The following is a 20418-nucleotide window of genomic DNA, read 5'->3' as shown; positions in this document are numbered from 1 at the left end:
TCTCCGCATAATTAAGACATAGTTTTTCAACACCATGAAGACTATTGGGACTTCACAGTTGCGACTTTTACAAAAGTTTATCGTAGTACAAAGGTACAAACATGTTCAGAGCTTTATGTAGGGCACGTAACTCTAGTTTTAAAAGAGTTGTCTTTGTAGTATGTATTCTATTAGTACTATAAATAAAAGGGGACGGACGAATGTCAGCTTCAGTTTTACTGTTGTTTTTTTAAAGTATATTCACCATCTTCAAAACTAAACAATTGTCACATAGAGGATATTTGCTTCAAACGAGTGAATAACGGATGTACTTCATCGAGTGGATGAAAAACTAAGAAATATATCCGTTATTCACTCGAAGCAAGCAAATTTTATTTTGATTTTATGCCCAAAATTATTGGATAGCAAGTTGTACTGTGTGTACAGTCTGTACAACACATTGAAGTAGCAATACTGAAACCCGCGTGATGTCTGCAGTTTAAAGTTTGTGTTCTGATGTATTTTCTGATTATTCACATATAAAATATAAACAGTTACATAATTCTCCTTCCGAATTCAAAGTAAAATAGCATATTAATAAGAAAAATTATTCGCACCTTGTCGGATTTCAACTGGATGCATCCATTTTACGACACGGTCACGTAAGCGTCTAAGAATAACTTCGACTTTCAGTGAAATTTTTGTCGTAATTCACTCCGGTGTATTTATCACTTTTATTTTACTTGAAAAATCCTGTAATTTACTGCCCAGCATAACATAAAATGGATTTCATTCCATATAAAATAAATCTTAAGTTTTTAAACCATGGGAGTATGAGAAGTTTGACGGAGACTGCATTGACTGATTTGCCAATAATATCTGGTCTTCTTTCTCTCATGCTAGATCACATGTGAAAAAAATGTAAAAACACCTAAACCGTAGAAAAATACAAAATTGAAAATGTTTATATATTTTATTCATTGAATTTTTAGCTCTGCTGGTCATAGACCAGAATGCTTAAGGGACGGTCTTTAATATGTCACACGTTGCCCGTCGTCCATCCGTCTGTCCGTCGGTTAGGATAAGTTTGTTATTGCTATTTAAAATATTGCACACTAATTCTACATTCATTATTAGTCGGGAAGTGTCACCATCACAATGATTCTCAAAAACAAAACATGACGACCTTTAAAAAAAATCATCACGATAATACGATAAGCACAATTCGCACAGTTTTGGAAGAATTCAAACAAAGCATATATATTTATTTATCTTCAACAACAGTGCCTTTAGACTAGGAGTTCGTAGGCCATGGTCGTGGTTTTAAACTGAGGATATGGTAGCATGTGTGAATCCCATTAACATTTAATGGTGTTCACTGCAAGATAATTAAAACTTGTTTGAAGGCTTGGAGTCGACAGAATATTACACATTATGGCGTTGCTAACAGACTGTTGACAGTTCACAGATCAAAATTAACGTCTCTGCAAACTAGCATAGCACACTTACGAAGGCGTGTTTCAGTATATAAGTATGGAGAGTTGACAGAAGTTCCCGAAATACCATGATATCTAGCACCATTGAGGTTTCTTTGCTTCATTACCTTTTTTTAAAAAAAAAAAAAAGAAATAAACGTGCAGCCTTATGACAAATGTAGACTTCATAAATCAAGAACACTTAAAAAGAAAACAGTTTTATTTCATAATTTAACGTATCATTAATGTTTAATCTATGTACAGTAAATTATTATACAAAACAAGATAGGTATGCAGTGATTTATTTGATGACGATAACACGTACAATAGATAAAAAATATTTTCCTGGAAGAAATATATCTTCAAGAAAACAAAATGCAAAAACAAAATACATTCACTGTAAAACAAAATGGCATCAGACCATGCGATATGTAAATGTCATACGAAATGACGTCGAACTAAGACTAATAAAAATTTAATCGCACACAGTGATTCGTGATTTGCATGAAACTGACTGGATTAAATTATTCATGATCCTCTGTTGGGAAACATTTAAAATGTTTGCCTCTAATATCATCATACTTCCTTTTTAAAAGCTTGCTTTAACGATCAGTGTCATATTATAAAGGATTTAACATTTGAAAATAACTAGGATTTATTTCACTTAACGTTTATTGGTTCTACAGTGTAATCGAAGGTCTTTTTGCGCAATTTTTTGTTTTGCTAGCGTCAAAAGAATGGTTTGTAACACGTTTTTTCTGTGCGTCCAGACGCTCTGATGGCTCGGTACACTGTCATGAACAATGTTGGGAAACGATTCAGGAAGTACTTGCAAGGTTCATCAATCATATCACGTGCGGCAGGTGCCCTGGAGAAAAAGTAAAAATATAAAGTCATTAATTCATGTTGAAAAAATATTTCATAATCTTTTAATGTAACTACAAATGTTCGTATCTATGCTTGCACGTACGTGTATTTGTGTACGATTGCATTTTGTAATAGGATGGGCTATTTTTGGCCAAAAATATTCATTTTGTTACAGTTATTTTAATATAATGAAAATATACTCTAATGCAGACGTGATGTGTTCACAGGTAAAAGTCATGGTTCTATAAAGACAGACAAATAAACGAAGCTATTGTTTCAAAATCACTCACAGGTTGATGTGGTACGAAAAGGATCTAACTAGATCCGGATCACTTATATCTTACATTTTCTCAAAATGAAGACAGCAGTTGTACACGAAGAGCACGAGTTCCACAGGGGTGTTCTTGTACTGCCTGAATATCCTCATCTCCTTCATAATCAGTGGATCCATTTCGGGTATCTGAAATCAAAACCAATGTTGAGTCCCGTTCCATGACAGTGTTTCAACGTTTATTTGAAATCCGAATACTCCGCAATTCTAAACTGTCTGAAGAAGTTAGTTTTAATAGTACAAAATGCTTTAAAATATTCTTTTTTTTCTTTCTTTTTAAGTTACTTGCTATTTCTCCCAATAAAAGACAAAATGAATGTCTGTACAAAATCCAGTAGTTTTCTTTCTGTCACTACCGCCATATCATTATTTAGCCTGCTTTTCGTTGGAAGTTAGCAATTTTCTGTGCGAATTACGTACCCCAAACTCTATAAATGTGTTATAATTTACTATCTGAAAACAAATATTAGTAATGTAATTTCATCTGAGTTACGACAGACTAGATACATTACAATATGATTTCCACAAATTGGATATCTTTCAAAACAAAAAACTTTGAGATAAAACATAACATTTTGGGGAGGAACAGCCGAATGCTTGGAGCTTCACACTCCATTCTGCTGTTCTAAGTAAGCTGGAAGTTAAACGGCAAAATAGAAGAAAAGAGCTTGCCAAGATAGTTCTGTTGAATATTCGTTCGCGCTTTCAATGATGTCTGAAAACATTAATTTTGTATTGTCTCACCAACGATGATATTAACAATAGAAAGATTTGGTAAGAAACACAAGCTAATGAAGAGAAACGAAATAAACATTTCTAAGGTTGTCGAATTGTACATCAGGGTGCTCTTTTTAATAAGGCGACAAAACATTAAGAACTCCTAAATTCAGATATATTACAGGTACACAAGTTTACTTTGATACATACGGGTTACAAAAGTATTAACTGCAAGTAGAACAATTGATGCTGAAGCAAACAGAAAAGAATATTGAAAAGTTAGAATTTGAAGAAGAGAGAGAGAGTGTGTGTGTGTGTGTGTGTGTGTGTGTGTGTGTGTGTGTGTGTGCGATAGGGGAGCGTTCTAACCCAGTTAGACAAGGAAGCATCTGAGGTCACGGCACTGATGATGTCAATCATGGTCTCCCCTGATCCTCCTGTTATTGGTACCCTGTAATAGAAATAAATTTCCTCGCATAGCCATCATACAAATTTACAGAATATTTATAATAAACCCGTCACTTCAACCGCAGAACAATGATCCAAGAATGTAATAAAAACATAATGTACAGGACAACGATCCAAGAATAGAATAAAAACACGCTGTACAGAAGAACCATCCAAGAATGTAATAAAAACATACTGTACAGAACAACAATCCAAGAAAGAATGTAATAAAAACATACTGTACAGAACAACGATCCAAGAATGTAATAAAAACATACTGTACAGAACAACGATCCAAGAATGTAATAAAAACATACTGTACAGAACAACGATCCAAGAATGTAATAAAAACATACTGTACAGAAAGGCTCGTATCCTAATCCAAACAATAAATGCATATATTTCAAGGAACAACACTTTAATATTAATTTTCGTTCAATATTGACTAGCCATCTTATTGATTTTACAGCTGCTTTGAATGAATGTCGTACCTTTACCAATGGTCAAGATTTCTACTCCATCTATCGTTTTTATTTTCGCATAATTAAACCAGAAATTCGTTGATTCAACATCAATGATTTTGATTTCATATTTTCATTTGTTCCCTGTATTTGATTTGGAGTTAAGAGACCGCCACCTTGAAATATCAGGCACTCCAGTTTGTCTTTGTGTTAATCAGAGACACAGCTCAGGAACTCTATTGTGTCAGACCCTCTGCTGCGTCATCCCGGCTAAACAGTAACACCTATCAGGTGTAGCTGCTCGTGGGTCGATGGTTCTTCCTGGGGTTTTCCCGGGTTCTTCCTCCACCATTAATACTGGCCGCCATGCATAGCCTATCGTGTGCTGAAAAATGGCGTTAAACCCCACAACAACAACAACAACACCTATCAGGCACTTTTCCCCGGTCAGTCATTGACACTAATCACACACTCTACTACGACTTCTAGGTTAATCATAAACACCGCTACCCTGCTAATCACTGGCACGCTTAGATGTCTAAGGTGGCCTAAGTGGTTAGAGCTTCTGCCTCGGATGCGGTAGGTCAGGGTTCTAACCCCGGCCGAGTTATACAAATACTTATTAAAAAAATGTTACTTGCAGCTGTCTTGCCTGGCGCACAGCATTAAAATGTTAGTGTTACGACTGGTCGGCTTGATATTAGGATAACGTGACATGAAGCCACATGACTGCGGCATGATGTTAGACATCATTATAAACTACCCACTGCATACATGGTAACGATATGACTCAGACTATTGCAACTACATTAAAAGAAAAGCAACACAGCACACCTTGAACAGGTAAATATTACACATTTTTACCTACCCTGCCTTCAAATCACGAAGAACATCAGATCCCGCGATCAAGACAAAGCGGAGCTTTTTCTCGTCTGCCCAGAAGTATGGATGTCTACAACATGTACACACCATATTAGTTACTTTGTAATCCATCTCAAAGTCGTATGAATATTAATAATTAATGCAAATCCAGTCACAAACAGGTATATTAAGCATGAAAGTCAAAGTAAAACAGAGTTAAAAGAAAAGCATTGCACAATCTGGTCACATGTTAGAAAAAAGTAATAGTTGAAGTGCTACGAATACAGTCCATATAATGACGCAGGGCATGTTAGTATTTGAGCTTAATTATTCGTTCCAAAGTTTAGTAGCCATGCACATGTAGGATGTTTTCTATATCTCTTTATTTGAGTTCTTTACAAATTCCATATCTTTTCAACGTATGAGCATAACTGTTAAACAGATAGATGTTACGTAAATAATTATTCAAATTTCATAACTCTGATCTAAATACATCACCGATATCAAAACAAGTGTTCTCTATGTGCTCTGTTTCTTTACTATTCCACATATTGAAAATATACTTAAAAAGGCATCTAAATTGCTAAATATTTTAAGAGTTTTCAAATACAAGCCCATAAGATATATATATATATATATATATATATATATATATATATATATATATATATATATATATATATATATATATATATATATATATATATATATATATATATATATATATATATGCCTCTGTTAGAATAGATATTCTAATGCAGGTTGGATAGATTATAGAGTCTAATGTAAGAGGCTGCAAGGATGCTGGCAGGTATACCCGTCTATGCCATTTTTATTCGGAATGCAGCCGGCACCCTCCCGCAGATATATCGCAAACCGTATAATTTATTTATAATGATATTCCGAGTAACTTTAAATCAACTGCTACCTCTGTTGGTGGGTGAAACGTCAGGATACAATTTACGTAATAGACAAAGCTATTTAGATTAAACGCCATATTTAAAAATAAAGAAAAATCTTTGCCTGATACTTCTATTCTCATATGGTATGCATTACCTGAAAATGTTAAAACGGAAAGCGATTTCTTAAAAAGTTAAACGTATTTTGTTATGGATTTTTAAACTGACTTGTTTGGTTGACCTTTTTCCATAACTGAGGGTCGAGGCTAGGGTCTACCTCTCTTTGTAAACGACATATTTCGTAGCTAATTTTTGTCTATGATTTAGATTATCTTTTAAAAAATTATTAATATTTGTAGGTTAAACATGTTTACATGGATTTGTGTTCTCATCGGGAATTCCTGGTGTACCTAATATTTTCCATGTTTTTTTACTAAATTTTGAGTAATAGGCCTGATCATGTTGACAACTTAGAATGTTCTAGATATGAACTTTGGACCCTCATGCTAGTACTCGTATTGTGTCCAAGGTCTTTGTTGGAAAGTTGTTCGCATCAGATTTATTTCCTATCTTAGCATCTAAACTGGAATCAGTCTTTTAGTTGTGTTCATTTTTAATTTGAGAGGATTTATTTGTGTAAATTAGTAACTGGAATTACAAAGTGCTCATTAATACCTTCAGAGTAAATCACTATTTTGGGATTAGTGTAAATCCATTTAGAGACATTTTGGATTATATCATTGTGATACATCAAGACTGTTAGCACACCAATACTATTCCAGGATATTGTTATATCAGCATATTCAACACTGAATTCATTCGGAACACCACTGGAATTCATTCTATACTTTTGAACTTGCGATAGAACGTTTAGGACTTTTGGGGTTTTATTCAAAATACTATAAGTTATTTTAAATTGTTACTTTGTACTCATGGGAAATAAAATATTTGTTGAGTTTTACTAAACTTGTTGGTTTTCGCTCTTTCCTGTTACTTAGTTTAAGACCAGAGAGTCGTTACAATATTACCCCATCAAACAATATGGCTCCTCTTATTATCTTTCTGGTGATCGTAAATGCTTTATTACTCATACAAGGATCAGAAACCAATGTAGCGACCTGGGGTAGAAGCATGAAGTGTATATTATAATATATTTTTTTCACTCAAGACACAGTTAAAAGGTAAAATCTATTACTTAGTCTTAACGAAATGTTTGTTCAGATTTTTCTCTTTTCGAACGTTATTCTTCATTTATGAGCACATTTTATTTGTTTGGTTGTTTTCATTTCTTCTTTTCTGCTTATTGTTATTTTTTAAAAAATTAATTTGTATCACTCTGTTTGTATTGGGAAGGGCTTATCTAACGTGGTAAGAACTTGTAGCCTGGCCCGTTTTGCATAACTTAGCATATATAAATATATTTAAACCATAAAATTAATAAATGATATTGGTTCTTAATCATTCTGAGATTACATATTTCAATTAAAATTGAATGAACGTACTATTCATATCTGGCCGTGACATATTTTCCTTTGAAAACTAAGAGCTACAAAAACATCGTTGATGGATACTGACTTGAAAATCTCTGATACCGATGGTCTGTCGAAAGGCGAGGGAGGTAACATGGCAGACAACATGTGGTTCGCCTCCTCGTTGATGTAGAAAAGCTGACAGATCTTCCTTCCCATATTGATCTGAATATCATACGGAGTGCTTCCGTAAGGATGCTTCCCACCAGTCAGAATGTAATAGATTAGCATCCCACTGACCTATAATCCAAACGTCATATCCAACATTAAATGATGGTATCTGCCAACATGTAATTACACCATTAGATTAACCAGCATCAGAAATAGAGTTTCATTTCCTGCTGGTGGAAATTTCGGTTTACTCTGTTTTATTCTTCATCTTACATTCAATATATCAGAAACTATCGTAAAGATGTTTTATCAACAAAGGAAAAAAAGAACAACCTTCAATATGGTTGGAGAGCAGGCATATCCTCGTATCGTTCCTTTAAACTCTTCCGAATGCAGTGACTTTTTGAATTGTAATAATTGTGGAATTTCTATAAATTCTAAGTTTCAGTTGAATAGAGCAGGAAAGAAGGGTTTCATTCTGGGATGTGGTTAAGTGTTCAAGATCAATTCAAAAATGCCGCAAAGAAACAACATGTCTTAATTTAGTCATAATTAATAATTTCATCGCGAACGTTATCGGGCAATTTTAATAATTTCCGGAAAACCATCTGCTTGACTGGGCGGAATAATCCCTTCAAATTCAGACACTGACCAGAACAGAACGGAACAGAACTTTCTTGCTAACTCTGGTCTAACAAAAAACATATGAGATTAAATACAAATGCAAATGATTAACGTTGATGGTATAGCAGATAAACAAAGACAGCGAAAAGAAAGAGATATTCTGATCAGAATTTTAGACATACGAAACAAAACGGATTACAAAGGTAAAGCCTGGAACAGATAAATTCTTTTGTACCATGCAAACAAGATTATTTTTCAGCGTGTTCAATGAATATATCGTCTGATGAATAAAATGAACGATTAAAAAAAATGTGATGTGTTGTCAAACCCTAAATATAAATACTGATCCATTCTTGCCAATGATGTGTTGCCAAGCCCTAAATATAAATACTGATTCATTATTTCCAATGATGTGTTGCCAAACCCTAAATATAAATACTGATCCATTATTTCCAATGATGTGTTGCCAAACCCTAAATATAAATACTGATCCATTATTTCCAATGATGTGTTGCCAAACCCTAAATATAAATACTGATCCATTATTTCCAATGATGTGTTGCCAAACTCTAAATATAAATACTGATCCATTATTTCCAATGATGTGTTGCCAAATACAACAGGATAATTGCTGCTATTTTACATTTTCAACATTGATAATCACTATTCTCTAGAGCATATCTATATTTTATTCATTATTAAATGAAAATATTTTCAAAATAACGTTATCTTCAAAACTAAAGTTATCATTAGCATAAAGTTAACACATACATTTAAGAAACGCGTAAATCATGTTTCCTGATATCCAAAATTCACACCACTGCAGCCTTTGGATAGCCAAATCACTTACAAATCATTACGATATAACGAAAATAAGACGAGTAACAGATTATCGTCTTGCTTTATTCCACGTTGACTAGCAAACAGTACTATATCTATTTAATATCTCGGGTCCAGTGTTGTACTGAAATCATTTTTTTTTAAATTTGGAAATCAAAGGTCTGATTAAGAAATGTCAATAAAAACAAAATAATACATAATTCCAGAATACATTTTTTTCTATAATACTAATAATTACTTTCCAATATTGTCATGGGTCTGACATAAAAAGCTTTCTTAGTTTGTCACTAATGTTATTCCTGTGTGTACTATGTAACTTACTATTTGTATATAATTACTAGTCGAACTTGCTTACTTTGATTTGATTTTTGACATTAATATTCTTAATGATTGTTGCAATGTTTGTCTTTGATCAGGAGAATAAATATTATCAAATCGTTTATTAAATCTTAAGCAAAAATAGAATTGAATTATATATAATTATCATACAGGTTAGAGAATTTGAATATGTACTCTATAGCACCCATGGTCAAAAACGTATAGGAATCGGTGCTTACAGGCAAGGCGATGGGTACAATATGTCTATACAGAAACATCATTGAGAGCTACTGGAAATAGATTCAAGGTCTATACAGAAACATCATTGAGAGCTACTGCAAATACATTCAAGGTCTATACAGAAACATCATTGAGAGCTACTGCAAATAGATTCAAGGTCTATACAGAAACATCATTGAGAGCTACTCCAAATACATTCAAGGTCTATACAGAAACCTCATTGAGGGATGCTGCAATACATTCAAGGTCCATGCAGAAACATCATTGAGGGCTACTGTAATTACAGTCAAGTTCTGTGCAAAGATCTCTGGTTTTAGCATTAGCTTTCAAAAGACGAAGACCTTTTGTTTATATATCAGAGATAACAAATTTCAAAGGAAATTCGTTAACTTGGGAAACGGCTATTAACACATTGTTTGTCATTGAATTCGCGTCAAATTTAAGACAAATGATGGAATTAAACTATCAAGAAAAAATGAAGAAATACAATTTATGTTCTCGCAGTGATCCAATATAATTGGGACACCTTTTTAAAGCATATTACGGTTATAGGGGGTTTTGCTGTCTACATACTCCATCAGACACTAGAGTGAGTAAAGATTTAATAAAATGTTCTTTTTCCAATTATTTATGCGATGCTTCCAATGATAGGACAACAAGACCAGTGTAAGCTCCAGAATATTCTGCAGAAAGTTTGAAAATGATTAACTTTAACATATTTATGACGGCATTATAAACAAACTTGGTATGTAGACGTATTTGGGATACAGTTATGTGAAGAAATATATATAAAAAAAAGTATTCACACGAACTGATCCAAAAACATTTAAGAGTTTTGTTTGGGGAATTTTATTGACGAAATGATTTCTAAGGGATTGCTAAATATGTTTGGAGGACTGTTTTATTCGGTTTGTTAAAGCTACAAAAAATTAAACTTGAATAATGGCAATGATTTCTACGAAAACCGGCGTGATTCATGGCTAGTATTAAAGTCAAAGATAACATCATATTCTATAAACATCCATACACATGTAGAGTAAATAGGACTTGGAAGAAAAAAAAAAGAATAATAATAACGTACATTCAAATTATTTTGTCATTACAACTATTATTCTAATGACGAAGGAAAATAATAAACACATTATTGGATAACATAAAAAGAAAATAATGGTTCAAATTCATAAGCTTTGATTTTTAAGGTCTCCAACAGATGACATAACAAAATGACAACTGATAAATGTTTAATAATTACATGGATATATATATATATATATATATATATATATATATATATATATATATATATATATATATATATATATAAACTACATACTATGCATGGATTTACAGATTTCAATAAATGTATCTATGGCCATATATATCAGTCTTTGCATCCCTTAATTGGCTGTTACAAAAAATACTCAAGCTATTAAAGATCAAAACAAAAACTAAAACTTCAGTTGTCTTCTATTGAAAGGAAGAAAAAATATCAAATTTATCATTGTCCTGAATCCTGAATCTAAATTCACTCGTCAAATAGATAGTAATATATTTTGACCATCATTATTTATGAATCTAGAACTGTCATCTGGTACATGAAAATACCAGTCATTATATCCTCTTAAATACTAGTTTATGGCGGTTGCAGCCTCAAAGAATTTCTGTATTATACGTTGTGTTTCATTGTTCAATTTCTTAGCGTGTTTACTCTAACGATTTTATCCAAATAGTTATGTTATGCTGTAAATGCATAGCAAATGTTTGGTTTACTAATGTCATTTATGTTCAAATCAAAGTCACGAAAGTGGCCAGCATCAAACACAACGTTTGTCTGTTTTAATTATGTACCCATACACTTTGTCTTTGTAATATTTGCACGACTGACCTAGGGAATTCTGTCTTTTCACTCTCTATCTTCCTTTGGACTCTATCGATGTCCGAAAGAGTAGGCTGGTGTATGCACATTTAATTTTACAATCTCATCAAACAAGTTGATAACACAGAACCTTGTCTTTTCATTTACTTTCTTTCTAACAATAACTTGACCCCTCTTTAACGTGTGTAAGAACACATCACACACATACACAGACATATATATGTGTGTGTGTGTGTGAGTGTGTGTCTGTGTCTGTGTCTGTGTGTGTGTGTGTTTTAAGCAAATCGATTTTCAATGAATTTTTGTTGAAGGAAATTACTAAAAAGAGAGACACACAAGGCAATTAACACCATCACTGTAATCTCAACAATTTCAATGATTATAGTCTAATGTCAGTGTTGTTTGAAAGTACAGGATGTTTTGGTTTGAACTTAGGTGATAACTTTCGCTCATAAAGAAACTGAGTTTTGTACTGTTGAATATCAAAATAATTTTTCCACATAACAAACGCCTTAAGGCTTGCTTAGAAAGCTTACATGTATGTCAGACTTGAAGGTGTGATTTGTTTCTCCAAGGAAGACCTCTGGTGCCAGCCAGCAACGATCTCCTGAAAAAGGAAGAATGTGTCAATCTGCCGTCTGTCAGCCATACACACACACGCACACTCATACCATCCCAGATATATATATATATATATATATATATATATATATATATATATATATATATATATAGAAAAAGAGAGAGAGAGAGAGAGGAGAGAGAGTTTACCTGACCGTCTTTTAACCGACAAACGCTTATACAACGAACTTTCGCGAAACGGTCTTCTCTCATCCCCGACGTATTCATTAGGATACACATAACTTGCTGTATCCTACACTGACCTCCACATATCTGACGCAAAGCTCAAGAAGTGTTATCGTTACCTCTCCCCTCAGGTTCGTCTCTTCCATATAGCAACATCTGTGGTCCTTGTAGTGGCACACACTGTCTTGACGAATACCATAAAGTCTGGACGAAAGATTATGGTGGATGATGTCACTCGTTTTACTCATATCTTAACGGATTATTTTGAAAACAGATAGAACAGGCCAATGCACATCTTTATCAAGTCTAAGACCGGATTCAAATGGATTGGAATGCTCCGCCAATCAGAATGTGTGTAACATAATTCAGTCAGTCTGTATTGTCTCCCTTCCAATCAGAAGACAGGACGCGTAACATCACTTTTAATGTTTATGATAGTACTACTACTGTTGTTGCTACTGCTATAGCAAGTATTCATCCAGAAAGGATTCAATTTGGCACTGTGCGAGTTCCTATATCTTCGCAAGAATATATGCAGGCGGTAGTTCCAGATTCATCTCCTTCGCCATCATTACCAGTGTATGATGATTCCAAAAGCAAAAAAAAAAAAAAAAAAAAAAAAAAAAACACAAGGCCGAATTGGAGAGTTTATTGCAAAATAGATAGAAAATGTTTTTCAACAACAAGAGCTAAATAGAAAGCAAGAAGAAGAAGAAAAGAGGATAACTGTTAACAGTTAACAATAGGAAGAGAGTGCAAACAAAACCGTTAGTCTCTAAAATACATTTTGGCGGAGTTAAAAATAATCTGAGAGAAATGTATCAGACTACTTTAGCCCAGCCGAAGAGAAAGAGACCTTTGTGAGCGAAAAGTTCTAAACTTTATATGACTACATCACCGTTCATCACAGAGACGCATGAAGCAGTATTCATTACTATCACCAAAGTACCACGAGTAGGACTGAGCCGTGGAAAAGATTTAAGACATTGACAGCTGATGATGCCAAGTCAATAAATGTTGTGTTTTGTTTTTAAAATTCATAAACAACAGCGGTCCTTTTCAGGGCCACATATATCTGACATTTGGTGTCGAGGTCAAGTTGAATAATATCACAAGATCATGCTAGCAAGTCTTTGAAGATGGCATGAGTAATCCTGAGTCAATACCATCTACTTCTACCATAAGACCAAGATAATCTAGATTAGCCAAGAAAGAAAGTCGTTCGACAGTTCCTGAAGATCATTTTAACATTCGACCTGCCCAAAAAGGGACCTCCATAAATTTGAGAACGACAGCTTACACTTACACAGGGAAATTAAAAGTCTTAAGTTGCACCAGAGAAGTAGCGGTTCCATTGCAGATTATATGACTCATTATTAGAAATATTGAAACAACAGTGCCAAGCTAATGATGATCGTTTGAAGCTATCCATTACGCACGACAGTTTTAAATCTCTTGTGTGGATCAAGTTTAGTACACCTGCAGAGTTAAATTCTTCCAAAATTATCGATAAAATTCAACACGTCCAAAAATCGAACGACGTGTTTAATGGTTCACCCTAACAAGAACCAAGATCAACTGTGTTAGAAAGAACCATCTAAGTGATTTGAATATATGTAGACAAGAGCAATACGGCAGAATAGACACGATCATGGAAATAAATTAAATACTGAAAAAGACCCAACAATGAAAAGAACATAGAAAAATGTTTGCACCAAGTGGGAATTTCCAAGGAGATCGTGTGTGAAGTTCCTGAAATAGTAGGAAGAGAGACGGGGCGGTTGCCCAGGGGTCAGAGATCATGGGCCTCTTTGGGCCTTCATCGTCGCCCAGGGCACCATTTGCTCTTGGTACGCCTGAAATGCAACATGATACAGACTTGTCGGCACCTATTTAAACGTTGAAGTGTACCTTCAAGTGGTTTGTAGAGATCATTATTTTAGTCCAAATTGTTATAAATGACATTGCATGAAATATTTCTAAAAACAAAAATGTGCCTGTAAACATCTTGCTCGAACTAATAAACAAGAAGCACATGTTTGTCCAGGAAAGAAAACATGCGTTTTGCGACCATTTTGTAGTTTTCAATCATCATTTCAATTGAATCATTAAATGTGTGTGTTTGTGTGTGTGTGCCTTTGATTTTTAACGTAGCTTTAACAAAGTTTCAGTCATATCGCTACGATGTCTACAGTGTGGCAGTTTATAGTGATGTCTAGCAATGGGGCATCATGCCGCAGACATGTAGCATGATGTCCCGCCCAGTCTCATTATCCTGACACCGGGCCGACCAGTCCTAACACTAACCTCTTAATGCTGAGCGCCAAGCGAGGCAGCTGTTAGTACCATTTTGTAAGTCTTTGGTATGACTCGGCCGGAGATCGAACCCACGACCTCCCGCATCCGAGGCGGACGCTCTAACCACTAGGCCACCGGAGCGGTAATCATTAAATGACGATCAGAGCAAGAATAATAAAAAAAAACGTCTGGAATTTATATCTTATGACTTTGAATGTTAATAAAAGACCGAAGTTTGCAACCCTTATTAATTCTGTGACTCGTCGTGCTTGTGATAAATGCATCCAAGTACCTTTATTTGTTCACTGCCTAAATTGGAGTGTGATTCCAGGAGGAAGAGAAAAGATCTTACTGATCTCTCATACTCATGCTGATTTCGCCGAATGGATGTTAGACCCACAAACAAGACATTGAGCGAAGAGGAAGTGAAACGTTACGGGAACTGTCGTCGAAATTATAGAGTTATGGCTCATAATTACTCAATATACGACGGAATTTAAAAAAAAAAAATATTATTCATAACAAGGAACCGAATTTCCAGCTGTGATCATGAACAGAGTAAGTATCATTAACATGAAAGTGGGCAACGTACAATTTAAATATTTCACGAGTAATTCGGCTAAAACAATGTCTAAATGATATTTTCCATGCCTTTTCAATACCGAAACCAATCAACCCGCCGTGCTCCCGAATTTATTTTGAAGCTAACATCTACAACGATGACGGCATGCAAACAGGACAACACATTTTCTACGCTTCGCATGAAACTTAATATTCACCCCAGATGATTTTCAAGAATGCATGTTGAAATATTGCCGAACGGAAGTGGAAATTTTACGAAGGCGTTGCGAAAAATTTCAATAATTATTTCTTGATCGTGGATGTTTCGATCACTTGTAGGATATTTCTACCATTACCTTAGCGTGTGGATTAGTTTACCGAAAGAAATTAATACAATAGAACAAACTAACCATCATACGACCTTAATCCCATCTTTCGGTCTGCTGTCGAACTTCAGCCAAAAGTTTGCACTCGCTCCCTAGCTTGTTTGCACTCGCTCCCTAGCTTGTTTTAAACTCAAGATGAGTAGATACAACGTGCTAGAAACGGTGGAGAAAACAAAACTGGAAGCCTTTCCGTGGATTGTTGGGATTTAGAAAACCCACAGATATAAACGAATTTCAAGGCCGACCTTTCGATAATGAAAGGAAACAAGGAAATATTAATAGGATTGTAAGGGGAAATTAACCATCTTACAATAACACTATCATCTGTCAAAACTATACCATTATGATACAAAATTGCTTTTTGTTGTTGTTGAGTTTAATTATAGTGGCGTGCTCACAATTGTGCATGTGCCACTTTTTCTGACTGCACCGCAGCCTGCTAGTTGTTCCTGGGGAAGGGAATGGTGCCACCTCCCCCAGCCTTTTATGGGTTCAAGGAACCCTGATAGTTTGGCCTCAATATGTGGGTCCATAAAGGTCCCTTACAGTTGAATGGTTGGCTGTCATTAGTGGGAAGGAGAGCTCGGGAACGGTCCTTGCTGCTTCACATCGCTGGTTTCTTGTTGCATTTGCCTGGTGTTTCTTGCGTTTTTTTTTTTCGTTTTTTTTTTCTTTCTTTAAAATGATCTAAAGAGGGGTGTGTTCTATGCTGTTTATAGAGGTTGTTAGTAGAAATCATGTATGAAGAGATTTTCAAGGTTATTATTTACTAGTCGAGGTGCTTAGGGTGTGCTTCCTACGTTATGTTATTTATAAGTTTTTAGATATTGCCTCTTTAAGTTATTTATTTATTAATATTTTTAGAGATTGAATGTTATTTATAGTTTTATTAGCAAGAGACCGGAGTCCTAGCCGATTACACGGTTCGTTAAGGACATCTAGGACCGGAGATAGCTGATTACTTGGTTCGTTAAGGACAAACTTGCTTCGTTTGTAAATATAATGTAAGATCAAATCTGGTATCGCTATTTATAAATTCTGTTAGGAATTAGGTCGTCCTCGACAAAAACCACACCCCCACACTCACCACTCTTAGCTGTAATACAACATAAAGAGTTTAATGGTATCTAAAATCACGATTGAGCAAATATATTTCCTACATTATTTGGATGCGAATTTAAAGTTTATAAAAAAAATATGTTATCATTATTTACTCAAAGTAATACAGACACATATGGAAATCACCAATTGTTTCACAAAGGATGTTAGTTAATGTTCACATTAAGTCGATTCAAAGGTGATTGTGAATAGGCATAAAAGGACAGAACTACATTTTGTAGCGGACACACTCGGCAAGCCTCGTTTCCTCTTACTGAAAAATTTACACATCTCGTGGTACATCGTACATACTATATATATATATATATATATATATATATATATATATATATATATATATATATATATATATATATATATATACAAGAGTCTTTTCATTTACTATAGATCCCGAAGTAATAGTTTGAAAACAGATGCATTCGATGGATCATTTGCAGCTTACTCAAAACTTGACAAAACTGTACTTAGCATTAGCATAAAGGCTTAATAAAACAACTTACTTTGTTTCATTTAATACCGCTAAGTACTTACTTTTGGACGTTCCCTGGTTTATAATAACATTATTTCCACTCTCCTTACAGAAGCCATATCCGCTAATCTTCAATTTGCCCTCAGTGTCTACCACAACATTTTCTGGCTGCATAAAGTATTGGTGGAAAAATGAAAGCAAAACGTTATTTTAATTAAAAATATTTTGCAAAGCCAATTCCATAAGCAAGCACAATTAAGAAACTGTTAAAATAATTTAAAATCTTATATAATGTTTTACTTATTCCTGATTAGGATTATATTATATATCATTTGTAAATGAGGATTGTATGGTTTCATTAATTGCAAATTATTCCCTGAATGCAAGATTTCTATATCAAAAGTTTTTTTCACTTGAATTATCGGTATATTTGGCTACAATGCTGACTTTTGCAAACGTTTCACACATGCTATGCTGATAAAGTGTTGTGTACAAAACTTATTGGACATGAACACATAGAATATAATGAGGTACAAGGTGGGTTAAAACTTACGTATCAGTAAAAATAGACTGCTATTGTCTTCAATTCATTTTTGTGAATAAATTATGTGGGAATATAGTTTGCAATCGTAACATTTCAGATAGGAGTTTAATCCTGTATTGAGGAAAATAAGTTTCTTACCTTCATACTCGCACAAAAAAGAATGCAATTTTATTAAAATAAATAAATAATTAAATAAATAAATAAATAAATAAATAAATAAGTAAATAAATAAATAAATAAATAGGGCGTGTTTCCATGTCATAATCTGGTCCGACATCGGCATCTGTATCCTCACGCCAGCACTCGTCAGCCTTCAGCAGTATGTTTATATATTAAGAAAACCTTCTTATGGAATAAAATAGGAAAGGAAAATATGAGTCAGCTTCTATAAATAGATTACTTAATAATGATTATGTTGTCTTCCTTGCAAATTAACTTCTGCACATTCAATGCCACAAAGGTAAGTGGAGATCTTTTGTTGTAAAGACGCTGAAAAATGGTCGGTCATTTCTTTTTCAGAAGAATAGCATATGTCTTAAGACAGAAGAGTTGATAACAACACTATTGCTCTTGGAAAGTGCCACGAAGGACATTTCTAGGTCCATAGTCAATGTTCTTATTGCTGTTGTAAACTACTGGGAACCTTCATACAATGAAGGTTACAGAGCTTGCAAATGTGATTAAGTGCATACGTTGCTGTACATTTTTATGGATTTAATTTTCAAAGATGGTATGTTTATTGAGCAATCTATACATGTTTAAGCCAAGAAAAAGATTTCCAGCAATAAAAAGGATTACGAGAGCTTGGTCTGGTACTGTTTTAACTAAATATCAAATATGTCATTTTGACTATGCCAGGTGTGCTATAGCTTTAAATCGATAAAACTACATTTATTATTTGTATCATCAGTTAAGGCATTAGAGGCAGTTTCGCACAATTCATCATAATGGTAACCTACCTTAAGATCACCGTGAACTACTTGACACTGCTCGTGAAGGAAGGCTACTCCACGAAGAAACTGCCAGACCAGCTTGTTTCCAGAAAGAGCGTCCTGTCCCTGGTCACGACACAAAGCGCGCATGTGTTCTTCAAGATTGTATTCGTACAGTTCCATGGCAAGGTAAATGGTTCCTTCGGAGTATGCCAACCCCTAGTGGTGGGTAGCAATTAAACGGGTACAATTAAACCTCTTCTCAAAGTACATTGATAGAAAAGGAAGAATTAATTCGTCTTTTACAGGCGGCTGTCCCATACAATGAACCTTGTTATATGAAATCTACTTGTATCTTACGCATATATGACAGCTTTGGATATAAAAAGAACATTTCAAATATAATTTACTGTTGTACAGAAACATTATATTTATTGAACTCAGTCAATTTTAATAAAGGTAATCTAAGTTAAATCAAACATGGAATAGATGACCAATTTAAATCTTCCAGGGAAATAATTTCTATTCAGCGGCTTAAATATATATTATTACATATTCTATATTATTTGTCTACTGTCCACACTAGGCGGTTTGTATTAAGAAATGCTTTAGTGAATTTTTTCAGGGATTTTTGAACAAAAATGGGGGGGGGATTTACCCAAATGTGTCATTTAAGACGGGCTCACTGTATACTTTTCCAGAAAGATGGATCACCTCTACACGTGTGTCTTTGAAAGTTGTCTGATATTTAGGGTCTATTCCACACGAGTCAAAATGTGCTTGAATATAGTTATACAGTAATGAACGTATCTGATTTAGCTAGTGGACGAGAGAATTTGGGAAATGGAGATTTTTTTCGTATATATAAATAAATGCAATGGTCAAAGCTGGACGTTAATGTCGTCTGAACAATTTGTTTCGGGTGTTGTTAGATATCTGTAATCAAAACAGAATGACCGATTATTTACTGACTTGACTGCATATTGATGCAGATACTAAATGAAGAGTCGCTGACTACAACTATGATGAATGAGTTGACATTAACAGATTAATGCTCCTACATGGTAAACAATTTCCATAATGTTCCCCCCTCCACCGATATTTCTGCAGTGACATCAAATCACTAAATAAGAAAGCATAAAGAAATTAAGAACAATGCTAAACATATAAAGGAATATGGCTTTTGTACAATAATAAGTATAAACAACATACCAAATATTGCAAAATGAAGTTTGAGCCGCTTATATTCAACAGTCTTTCAAGACGGTTTCGAGATACACGAACTGATCGTGTATCGATCACTTTCACTGCCACCTCTGTACCATCCACTAGAAATCCAAGCGACACGGGATACGTGCTGTGAATTTAAAAAATATAAGACAGACAAACATAAAACAACAAGAAAGACAACAACTGTAAAACTCAGTAAATAATTATATTGGGTAATTGTGGGACTATAAACGCTTATCGCTATCAACACTAAACATCATAAAATTTAACCATATATAAGTATGGAAAATTTGTGTCCGTGCTAAAAGCTCACAAGGTATTGAGATGACTCGTCATCAATCGCCAATATACAGTTTTGCATAAATGGAAAAATGTACAAGGATACCCATTCATAAAATGTATTGTGTTTAATATTAAGTGTCATATCCTATCTCATACAAATCGAGAAATATATTCTTCCAATCTAGATCTAGATATATTACGAATATAGAACAATT

At 34.1% G+C, this 20418-nt stretch overlaps 1 protein-coding gene across 2 annotated transcripts in view; it reads right to left on the bottom strand.

The window, feature by feature from the left end:
• Positions 1-1656: 1656 nt before the first annotated feature.
• LOC149783016 (uncharacterized) overlaps positions 1657-20418 on the bottom strand; it is a 68675-nt gene continuing 49913 nt past the window's right edge. Inside the window, exons 9-17 of one of the 2 annotated variants that reach the window (XM_089934595.1) lie at positions 19904-20048; positions 18719-18910; positions 17278-17383; positions 12112-12182; positions 7613-7806; positions 5146-5229; positions 3739-3820; positions 2666-2781; positions 1657-2322 (exon numbers count right to left, since the gene is read on the bottom strand). In XM_089934595.1, coding sequence (XP_089790721.1) covers positions 2184-2322; positions 2666-2781; positions 3739-3820; positions 5146-5229; positions 7613-7806; positions 12112-12182; positions 17278-17383; positions 18719-18910; positions 19904-20048 — 1129 coding nt within the window. In that variant the 3' untranslated portion in view covers positions 1657-2183. Of the gene's footprint in view, positions 2323-2665; positions 2782-3738; positions 3821-5145; positions 5230-7539; positions 7807-12111; positions 12183-17277; positions 17384-18718; positions 18911-19903; positions 20049-20418 lie in introns of those variants that run through there. The other variant, XR_016414486.1, reaches the window with a different exon arrangement.

This window comes from Sinohyriopsis cumingii, chromosome 15, assembly GCF_028554795.1.
Source record: "Sinohyriopsis cumingii isolate HCF-2022 chromosome 15, ASM2855479v2, whole genome shotgun sequence".
In the NCBI taxonomy this organism is placed as follows: domain Eukaryota; kingdom Metazoa; phylum Mollusca; class Bivalvia; order Unionida; family Unionidae; genus Sinohyriopsis; species Sinohyriopsis cumingii.
Note: the sequence above shows the minus strand (reverse complement) of the source record. Positions and strands in the feature narration are given on the sequence as shown.